This window comes from Arachis ipaensis, chromosome B10 (assembly GCF_059453495.1).
Source record: "Arachis ipaensis isolate K30076 ecotype BB chromosome B10, ASM5945349v1, whole genome shotgun sequence".
Classification (NCBI taxonomy): Eukaryota; Viridiplantae; Streptophyta; class Magnoliopsida; order Fabales; family Fabaceae; genus Arachis; species Arachis ipaensis.
In genome coordinates this window covers 137,702,368-137,713,093 of record NC_142435.1, presented here as the reverse complement: position 1 = coordinate 137,713,093, position 10,726 = coordinate 137,702,368, and the positions used below count along the sequence as shown (strand labels likewise).

Here is a 10,726-nt window from a genome sequence, read left to right as displayed (position 1 = left end):
GATATATATATATATATACATATGAACATACATAGGTATCCCCAAAATATACCAAAATACCAAAATAAACTCCTATCTCTCCCTCAACCTCTAAGAGGAGCAGCATACATAAGTTTCTTGGAGAGTAAGCTAAATACATATATACATATATACAAATAGAAAACCAAAATACACCCAAGGACTACTTCGCTTTCCAGGATCCGGATGCCTAGCGAGGAGCCTCTCGACCTGCATCTGAAAAACAACAATACAATATGGAATGAGAACCGGAGGTTCTCAGCATGGTAAAAGTGCCACGCGCATAAGAAATACGGTCCTGAGAATGCCATAGGCAATCCTAGAACTCCGTTATACAATTATCCAACTTAATTACTAAACAGAAGCTATAACAGGGGTATGTATTCTAAATCTACCTAACTCAATTTCAATCCTAATCTAACACCAAACCATTTCTCCTTTTCCTCCATCCCTCCATCATTCACAATGCAACAGAAACAAGCAACCAAACAAGGTCACGCACAAGTAATGAGCAGATAGTACAAATAGCAAGTATAACAGATAGCAGGTGATATATATCAATTAGGCAAACCCAGGAAATGCATAGCAATCAAAACAAACAAATGCATATGATGCATGCCTGTCCTATGGCTGATGGGGCCCATCTGTCGGTTATCCAGCCAACTCGACAAGTCCGAAAACCTTAGACTGTCCCCCGTCGCGCATCCCCAAGAGTCTATGCATAGAGTTTACATTCAATCATCATATAAATCACTCAATGGGGGTTATCCATACCCGGGAATTTATACGTGCCCGGTCACCCTTACGACGTAGGGTTAACAGAGTATCGAGAATCGACCTGGAACACGTGGTGGCGAGCCACGGTTTTTACCCAGGGAAACTCGTATCTCAGATATCATCATTCATAAGCCATTTCATAATCATAATCATTATTTAATCATTCATCAAGCCATGGCATGTTAACTCCTTTTATAAACAACCTCCCTTTCACATTTTTCATCATCATTCCCTTATAATTCATCTTAATTATCCTTTCTGCGTCCTGACCAAACTATTTATCAAACTCTTCTCAACCTTCTTATTATCGAATAATCTTAAAATCAACCCAACTCTAACATTAAATCAGTCACATCACACGAAGGTTAAACTTTAACTTCTCGAACCCATGACTATCACTAAGACATCCTCGACACTCTATTTCCTTTTCTGTTTTTAATATAACAAATGAACTCGGAATTGCGCAAACTTTATGTCCAGGCGTTAATCTTGAAATAAGATTTCTAACAAACCAAAGATCATAATTTTCTGATTTTTCTAGCCTTAGGAATAAAGGAAAAATAGTGACTGTTCTGCAGTGCATAAAACCAGAAAAACAGCAACAGCATGTGATATTCAAAATTTAATATAAAATTCAAGTTAAATCCAATGACTTTAAAAATTAATGCAGTTACACTTCACTCATCCAGGTTTCTTTCTCAATTGGTTCTGAGTTAATATCATTTTTAATAAAGAAGTTACATTACCTGGAAGTTAAGTAAAAATGAGTCAAAATCTGTTTTTGAAACCAACAAGCCTAGTACCTTTCAATTTGAATAACTTTTATTACAAAACTCCAATTAAGCTAAATTTTGATTTGGAAACTTCTAGCTCATCCAGAAACAACTGTGTCTTGGTTGCAACCCAATTGCTATTCAATTCTAAGAGTTACAAGTATTGGAAGTTGATGCATAGCTTGCTGAAATCTGTTTCTTTTCAGTTTTGACCACCAATATTCAAAAATTCACAACTCCCAATCCTCAACTCTTAAAATTCTGAAGTTTTATAGCAATAAATAAAGTTAATCAAATTTTATAACAAAATTAGTTTTGCTCCAAAACTCAACTCGTAGAAGTCGCAGCAAGACAAACAAGTTGCTGTCCTGTTTAACCTTTTCTGCTGCAGGACAGATTTAACAACCTAACTTAAAAAATTTGCCATAAATTGTATATTTAACAAAAAGGTCCCAAATTTTCCAGTTTAGTTCCTTATATTTCCAAGTTTAGCCCAGACTTGGTCTCATACAATTCCGATCATTACATAATTAGTTACAGCAAATGCAATACCACCACAACACAACTCTACACCCTTATTAACAAACACCAATCCTAATCCATCATAAATAAATATAAGAGCACACCATTAATAACTTCCACACCTCATAATTCCAATATATATAGCCACCAATAAATCTATTCCAACAACATTACAAGGCTAATCATTAAATAGAACAAACAATTCAACTTATCCTATGGTTCCTCTAACCTAAGTTTTCACAACACCGTAAATTTTAAACGTGCGAAACTTGAACCATACCTTGGCCGATCACTTAGTTCACCCAAGGCAGCCTCACAACTCAAATTCACAGCCCCTCCAAGCTCAATCAAATAGCCCCAAAGTAAGCCTTGTCACCAACAAAGCTCCAAGTAATCCAAATTCAAGTCCAATGCATAAACACCCTCTTAAACTACACCTAATACACATATATATGTTCCAATTCAGTTTTCTATTACCAAAAACAAGATTGAGCTAGGGTTAGGGTGTTCTTACCATACCCATATGCTCAATAGCTTGAGCCCACAAGTTCCGGAAGCTAACTTGAACCTAGAACATAGAAATTGGACAAGATTCACCATAGGTTTCCAAGTTTACCAAAGAAAGAGGGATAGGGATTCTGAACTTAATAGGAGGCTTACCAGTGAAATTGTTCGGATAGAAAGGTAGAGCTCGACACGCTGAGCGTGTGGCCGCGAACAGTGCGGCGATCGGAGCCCGGACGGAGGAGTTATGGTGGATCAAAGGGTTAGGGTTTGAGAGCTTCTCTCCCTTTCCTCCAATTCTGTTTTGGCGTTGCAGAAACTAATGAGGAAGAAGAAGGCTGCTGTTTCCTTTATATTATGGGTCCGGTTGGACCCACGGGCTCGGTTTGTGCCCCGGTTCAACCGGTTCGGTCCTTCCGGTCCGATTTTGGGCCAAATTTTCGAAATTGGTATCAAAATTTTCGTTTTGACGAGCTCTATCCTATTTTGATACTAGTTTTGTATTTTTAATTTTCCTATTTAAAATTCGATTTATTGACTAATTATTTTCCGATTTTAGCGGGGTTTACATTCTACCCACCAAATTATGAATTTTGCCCTTAAAATTCAGATTCAATTATCTGAAAAGAGGTGTGGGTAGTCCTTTGGCATATTCAGAGTTTCTTGAAACCGACTTCGTCACTCGATACGTCCATCTCCTTTCATTTAAGCTGGCTTAGGTTGTAAGACATGAATTTGATTTAGAGGCGTGCTTCAGAAGTTACGACATACGGAGTATGTTGGAATAGGTTCGAAAGGTATGACAAAAACTATTTGGCACGCCATTGACCATCAATACTCTCCAAAATTTGAAATAGGCTAACTTGGCGGGATTTAACTTCTTAGATCTGCCTTACTCTTTTGTCGGCTCCCATAATGAGAATCTTTACTCAAATTTGCGTAACTTTTCCTCTGTTGTCTCGGCTATCAAATTCAGGAATTAAGACATTCGATGTTCCAGTTTCCAATTAATTCAAAGGCTGTTTAGCATACTGTAGAGTCTCACCTTCTCCCTGATGTATAGTCTTGTTGGTTTTCCTAATAAGTAATTTGCTCCGATGGGCAAAACGGACTTGATCACTTGATCCACGATTCCCTAACAGTATCACCTTTTGTCTTACCTTTTGTCTTAGACCTTGGCAATCTATTACGAAATCGATAGCTATTCCCTTTTACCTTTAATGTAGAACCTTCGACGGCTGTGGCATTTCGAATGGTTTCTGGTGGTCTCTCATTTCTTTCTCATACGTCAAACTTGTAATCACATAGATTTCCACCTCGTTCTTCATTTCTGTCTGCTCAAAATATCTTCTTTGATTCGTGGTAGGTTTTAGAAATCTCAAGGTAACTTCAAAAATTTCTCTTGTAAGCTTCTAACAACAGTTTCTTATTTCAACTTCCGACCTCAACACATAACCCTCTCTTGGTGTCTTCTGGATTCAACCGGCTTCGGTACTCTTAGTAGCCCCTTATCAGCGTTATTGCACTCCTTAAGTCTTTGACTTTATAATCTCTATTTCGACATTAAACATATAAATCTTTCTTAGTTCCCTTTCGTTTGCCAGACTTCGACATCCTCGGTAAGTCTTTATCGTCCCCTCACGCTTCCTGCATTTCGTCTTTGCTATGTGTTAAAACTGCAATAGATTTAGTTTGACTCCTTTAGCTATTCCCTTAATATCCAATTTAAAGTTCCAACTTATCTAGCCTTCCTTTCTCCGAAATTTATATCCAAGCATTTCCCCAAAAACTTCTTACTCAGGGCATCCGTTACCACTTCACGATGTTGTATTTACACGTATCCTAAACCCCTCTGGTAATGTATCACACTAATTCTGAGTTGTTAAATAAGTTCGAGTATACTAATTACTGGATTTGGGGTTAATCCTTCTCTTGGAGTTTGAAAGCTCTCTTCATATTCGGGTATCTATGTAACCGGTGTATTTATAGCGCATTAAACTAATCATAGGCTTTGTGGTCGACAAGAATTTAAAGCTCCAAAACTCTTTTTGACGGCGCATGCTTACCTGCTTTATCTTTTGTATCCAAAAGTCATGCTCTTAAGGAATCAACATTTCCACAGTCACGACTATATTCTATACGTGATACTAATATAGGCTCGAGTTAATTTTCAAAAGGACATTAAGCTCGAAAAATGAATGAGCAATACAAACGGTGTTCGTAATGAGTCAGAAAGGAAATCTTGTACACGGTTAATCAGGATTATACCGAAATGATGGAATACACAAGGAGAGGAACTTGGGTGCATCTCAAGAAAAGAGTTCAAATTAGAGACCTTTTGTAGGAAGAACAGAGCGTACAGAGTCAACAAAGTCTCAGCTGATTCTGAAGAACATGGTTTGCGAATAGGGGCAACTCTTGTCATAGCGAGCATACAAGATTCAAGGATTACGCGCTTATACCAAGACAAGCTCAGACTCATCCTGGAAGAAACAATATTCATGCGCACAAGGAGTAAAGTTAGAAAGGTAGTCAAGCTATTTAGGAAGAGCTCCGGATCGAATGTCAATGTAGGTTTCAAAAGAAGGATTAGATCAAATCGCGAAGATTCGTTAGCACACTCTCTCTGCATAAGGTTTCCTACCGTTCTTCTTCCCTCTTCTAGTACTCCCTTCCACTCAATCCTAAATTCTACCGATTATAATGATGTCTTCGCTTGTGGTGCGATTGAAGTTAATCTGGCTTCCGGCACTAAGTCTATCACAAACTCGCTTTCTATCTGAAATGGAAGTTCTGACACACCTTCAAGAATTGTCTTAGAAACTCTCTCGTATAGAGGTTTGATTTCATCTCCACTTACCTCTTAACAATTAACATCTAAAGGCTGTGTTCGCTCTACTCCTCTTCCTCAAAGTTTCACCGTCACTGAATTCCAAACAATAACTCTGCGTAACCTTCAACACTCCTGATTTCTTAGATATGGTCCAACCTGCTTCCACTACGTTACTTAATCCTTAACCTTCAAAAGTCTAACCACCCCTCTAAGGTAGCTAAGTGTCACTCCGTCTCAATAACCAATAGTTTTTGACTAATTATCGACTTGGACCTCATGATTACTGAAACTTGTCATACATCACGAACGAGTATTACATATTAACCGTATGCAAGGAAATTAGAAATTTACCTGATGGTTTAAAATTACCTCGGCTATGAGAATTAAATTCAGTTGCATCCCAATTTTCTTTGTATGGACAATTCCAAGACATATGCCCTGGTCTCCCGCACTTGTAACATACGCCTAATCCGGCCCTGCACGGTCTGTTTGGATGGTACTCCTTGCACCTTGGGCACTTTAAATTATCCAGTTGAGTACTAGTTTTCCCTTCAGCATTCGGATCCAGACGGTTATCGTTCCTTCGGTCATTGCTCCAGCGCTGAGAATGTGAAGCGACAAAGCGATTCTTTTTGAAAGTTTGGCTCCTCGGTGTAATCTTTCCCTTTTTCTTTGTGAAGGGTTCTCGGTGATCACTTCTTGCTACCTCAGCCCTCCTTGAGCTTTCTCCCGTTGCCTGACCCACGTTAACCTGCTCCAAATAACTCAGTGGTACCCTTGTATTCGGAGCATTATGTCCACCTTCATATTCATTATCATCATTGTTGCCAGTTCCAGCTTGTGGTTGCATCCCATCCATTACTCGGATGGTCGCGGCAGCAACAGTACCAATGGCAGCAGCAACACTCGTCATTGCGGTCACAATATCGGTCAAACTATCTATTGGTATGGTTACCTCATTAGCCCTCCGTCTTTGACCTCGATTACGCTCACGACCGCGCCCACGAGACGCCATTTGGTTCCTGTTCACACCAAACAAGTGATATCAAGGTGATCAGTCTCAATATCTCTAGTTTAGTATTTCAAAGTCCCAAATGCATGCTCATGAGCATTCATGCCCCATATATCAGTTAGATACCCTAAATAGCATGTATAGACACCCAGAGTATGCCCAGAGGCATAATCAGTCCGTCCCTCAGGCTCTATAGGAACGAACTGCTCTGATACCATAATGTAATACCCTACCATACTTAATCTTATGCTTAAGTCATAAGACTGAGTTAGTAAGGTATTACGACCTCTAAGAATAGTAATATATATATAATAATAGAGAAAAGATACTTAACTAGGAGCCTTGAAAAACGGGTAAAACAAAATCGCAAAACAAAAAGCGCAACGCTCAGGAAAGGATTACTTGCGTGCTAAGAAACCTAATAGGAACATGATAAAGTTAAGCAAAAGAATAAAGGAAAGCTAAGGAAACAACATAACTAGCCCCTGACTTAGCCTGCGAAGCTAAGGCTGGCCAGAGGATATATATATATATATATATATATATATATATATATATATATATATATATATATATATATATATATATATATATATACACATATGAATATACATAGGTATCCCCAAAATATACCAAAATACCAAAATAAACTCCTATCTCTCCCTCAACCTCTAAGAGGAGCAGCATACATAAGTTTCTTGGAGAGTAAGCTAAATACATATATACATATATACAAATAGAAAACCAAAATACACCCAAGGACTACTTCGCTTTCCAGGATCCAGACGCCTAGCAAGGAGCCTCTCGACCTGCATCTGAAAAACAACAATACAATATGGAATGAGAACCGGAGGTTTTCAGCATGGTAAAAGTGCCACGCGCATAAGAAATACGGTCCTGAGAATGCCATAGGCAATCCTAGAACTCCGTTATACAATTATCCAACTTAATTACTAAACAGAAGCTATAACAGGGGTAGGTATTCTAAATCTATCTAACTTACTCAATTTCAATCCTAATCTAACACCAAACCATTTCTACTTTTCCTCCATCCCTCCATCATTCACAATGCAACAGAAACAAGCAACCAAACAAGGTCACGCACAAGTAATGAGCAGATAGTACAAATAGCAAGTATAACAGATAGCAGGTGATATATATCAATTAGGCAAACCCAGGAAATGCATAGCAATCAAAACAAACAAATGCATATGATGCATGCCTGTCCTATGGCTGATGGGGCCCATCTGCCGGTTATCCAGCCAACCCGACAAGTCCGAAAACCTTAGACTGTCCCCCGTCGCGCATCCCCAAGAGTCTATGCATAGAGTTTACATTCAATCATCATATAAATCACTCAATGGGGGTTATCCATACCCGGGAATTTATACGTGCCCGGTCACCCTTACGACGTAGGGTTAACAGAGTATCGAGAATCGACCTGGAACACGTGGTGGCGAGCCACGGTTTTTACCCAGGGAAACTCGTATCTCAGATATCATCATTCATAAGCCATTTCATAATCATAATCATTATTTAATCATTCATCAAGCCATGGCATGTTAACTCCTTTTATAAACAACCTCCCTTTCACATTTTTCATCATCATTCCCTTATAATTCATCTTAATTATCCTTTCTGCGTCCTGACCAAACTATTTATCAAACTCTTCTCAACCTTCTTATTATCGAATAATCTTAAAATCAACCCAACTCTAACATTAAATCAGTCACATCACACGAAGGTTAAACTTTAACTTCTCGAACCCATGACTATCACTAAGACATCCTCGACACTCTATTTCCTTTTCTGTTTTTAATATAACAAATGAACTCGGAATTGCGCAAACTTTATGTCCAGGCGTTCATCTTGAAATAAGATTTCTAACAAACCAAAGATCATAATTTTCTGATTTTTCTAGCCTTAGGAATAAAGGAAAAATAGTGACTGTTCTGCAGTGCATAAAACCAGAAAAACAGCAACAGCATGTGATATTCAAAATTCAATATAAAATTCAAGTTAAATCCAATGACTTTAAAAATTAATGTAGTTACACTTCACTCATCCAGGTTTCTTTCTCAATTAGTTCTGAGTTAATATCATTTTTAATAAAGAAGTTACATTACCTGGAAGTTAAGTAAAAATGAGTCAAAATCTGTTTTTGAAACCAACAAGCCTAGTACCTTTCAATTTGAATAACTTTTATTACAAAACTCCAATTAAGCTAAATTTTTATTTGGAAACTTCTAGCTCATCCAGAAACAACTGTGTCTTGGTTGCAACCCAATTGCTATTCAATTCTAAGAGTTACAAGTATTGGAAGTTGATGCATAGCTTGCTGAAATCTGTTTCTTTTCAGTTTTGACCACCAATATTCAAAAATTCACAACTCCCAATCCTCAACTCTTAAAATTCTGAAGTTTTATAGCAATAAAGAAAGTTAATCAAATTTTATAACAAAATTAGTTTTGCTCCAAAACTCAACTCGTAGAAGTCGCAGCAAGACAAACAAGTTGCTGTCCTGTTTAACCTTTTCTGCTGCAGGACAGATTTAACAACCTAACTTAAAAAATTTGCCATAAATTGTATATTTAACAAAAAGGTCCCAAATTTTCCAGTTTAGTTCCTTATATTTCCAAGTTTAGCCCAGACTTGGTCTCATGCAATTCCGATCATTACATAATTAGTTACAGCAAATGCAATACCACCACAACACAACTCTACACCCTTATTAACAAACACCAATCCTAATCCATCATAAATAAATATAAGAGCACACCATTAATAACTTCCACACCTCATAATTCCAATATATATAGCCACCAATAAATCTATTCCAACAACATTACAAGGCTAATCATTAAATAGAACAAACAATTCAACTTATCCTATGGTACCTCTAACCTAAGTTTTCACAATACCGTAAATTTTAAACGTGCGAAACTTGAACCATACCTTGGCCGATCACTTAGTTCACCCAAGGCAACCTCACAACTCAAAATCACAGCCCCTCCAAGCTCAATCAAATAGCCCCAAAGTAAGCCTTGTCACCAACAAAGCTCCAAGTAATCCAAATTCAAGTCCAATGCATAAACACCCTCTTAAACTACACCTAATACACATATATATGTTCCAATTCAGTTTTCTATTACCAAAAACAAGATTGAGCTAGGGTTAGGGTGTTCTTACCATACCCATATGCTCAATAGCTTGAGCCCACAAGTTCCGGAAGCTAACTTGAACCTAGAACATAGAAATTGGACAAGATTCACCATAGGTTTCCAAGTTTACCAAAGAAAGAGGGATAGGGATTCTGAACTTAATAGGAGGCTTACCAGTGAAATTGTTCGGATAGAAAGGTAGAGCTCGACGCGCTGAGCGTGTGGCCGCGAACAGTGCGGCGATCGGAGCCCGGACGGAGGAGTTATGGTGGATCAAAGGGTTAGGGTTTGAGAGCTTCTCTCCCTTTCCTCCAATTCTGTTTTGGCGTTGCAGCAACTAATGAGGAAGAAGAAGGCTGTTGTTTCCTTTATATTATGGGTCCGGTTGGACCCACGGGCTCGGTTTGTGCCCCAGTTCAACCGGTTCGGTCCTTCCGGTCCGATTTTCGAAATTGGTATCAAAATTCTCGTTTTGACGAGTTCTATCCTATTTTGATACTAGTTTTGTATTTTTAATTTTTCTATTTAAAATTCGATTTATTGACTAATTATTTTCCGTTTTTAGCGGGGTTTACAAACTTTATAGTAATTTTTTCAATAATAATTTTTCAGTCAAAATTATCTTATACTCTCAATTTCTTATTTTAAAGATTGATGAATTGACTGATTTTATTTTAAAATTTGAAAATTCCTAACATTAAAATGCATCGACTAATCATAAAAAATAGTATCAACTCTTTAAAATCAAATGTTGGTCATTCTCTTTTTGGTTAAAAAAAATATTAAATTAATTATTTTTTCTTAATAATTTTGGTTTTATTATTTTTGTTTTCTACAGATATTAAAAATTGACTATGAATATTTAAATTTTATTATATTTCCATCAAAAGAGAAACCCCAAGGTGATATGGTTTTTCTATATAAATAGATAATTCGAGCATTACTAACACATCAATTTGAAAAATGGAATTCACTCAACTTTTGTTTCATATCATTGTTTGCTTCTTTTTCCTATCACTTGTTTACGACACTATAGATGCTACTAAAATTAATAATCCTGAGGTAGGTTTCAACAGTGATGTTTTAGGTCTCAAACGTATCATTTCAATTGGTCCAAATTCAATCC

The 10,726-nt window shown here is 37.4% G+C and overlaps 1 protein-coding gene and 1 long non-coding RNA gene across 4 annotated transcripts; both read right to left on the bottom strand.

Moving 5' to 3' along the window:
* Positions 1-6,442, bottom strand: LOC107621748 (uncharacterized). 3 transcript variants are annotated; one of them, XR_015893060.1, is made up of 4 exons: positions 2,751-2,896; positions 2,605-2,658; positions 2,371-2,527; positions 1-234 (listed from the first exon to the last, which is right to left on the bottom strand). XR_015893060.1 is itself a non-coding variant. In XM_088495186.1 (2 exons), the coding sequence occupies exons 1-2, from the start codon at positions 6,440-6,442 to the stop codon at positions 209-211; spliced, it is 690 nt and encodes a 229-aa protein (XP_088351312.1). In that variant the 3' UTR covers positions 1-208. The 3 variants fall into 3 exon arrangements, 1 of the variants encoding a protein (XP_088351312.1); XR_015893109.1 differs by having other exon boundaries at positions 2,610-2,658; XM_088495186.1 differs by lacking the exons at positions 2,371-2,527; positions 2,605-2,658; positions 2,751-2,896 and adding an exon at positions 5,779-6,442.
* Positions 6,443-7,069: 627 nt separating this feature from the next.
* On the bottom strand, positions 7,070-9,920 carry LOC148581863 (uncharacterized). The gene is made up of 4 exons (XR_015892861.1): positions 9,775-9,920; positions 9,629-9,682; positions 9,395-9,551; positions 7,070-7,254 (listed from the first exon to the last, which is right to left on the bottom strand). It is a non-coding gene; the product is annotated as an uncharacterized LOC148581863 (long non-coding RNA).
* Between the last annotated feature and the right edge of the window lie 806 nt (positions 9,921-10,726).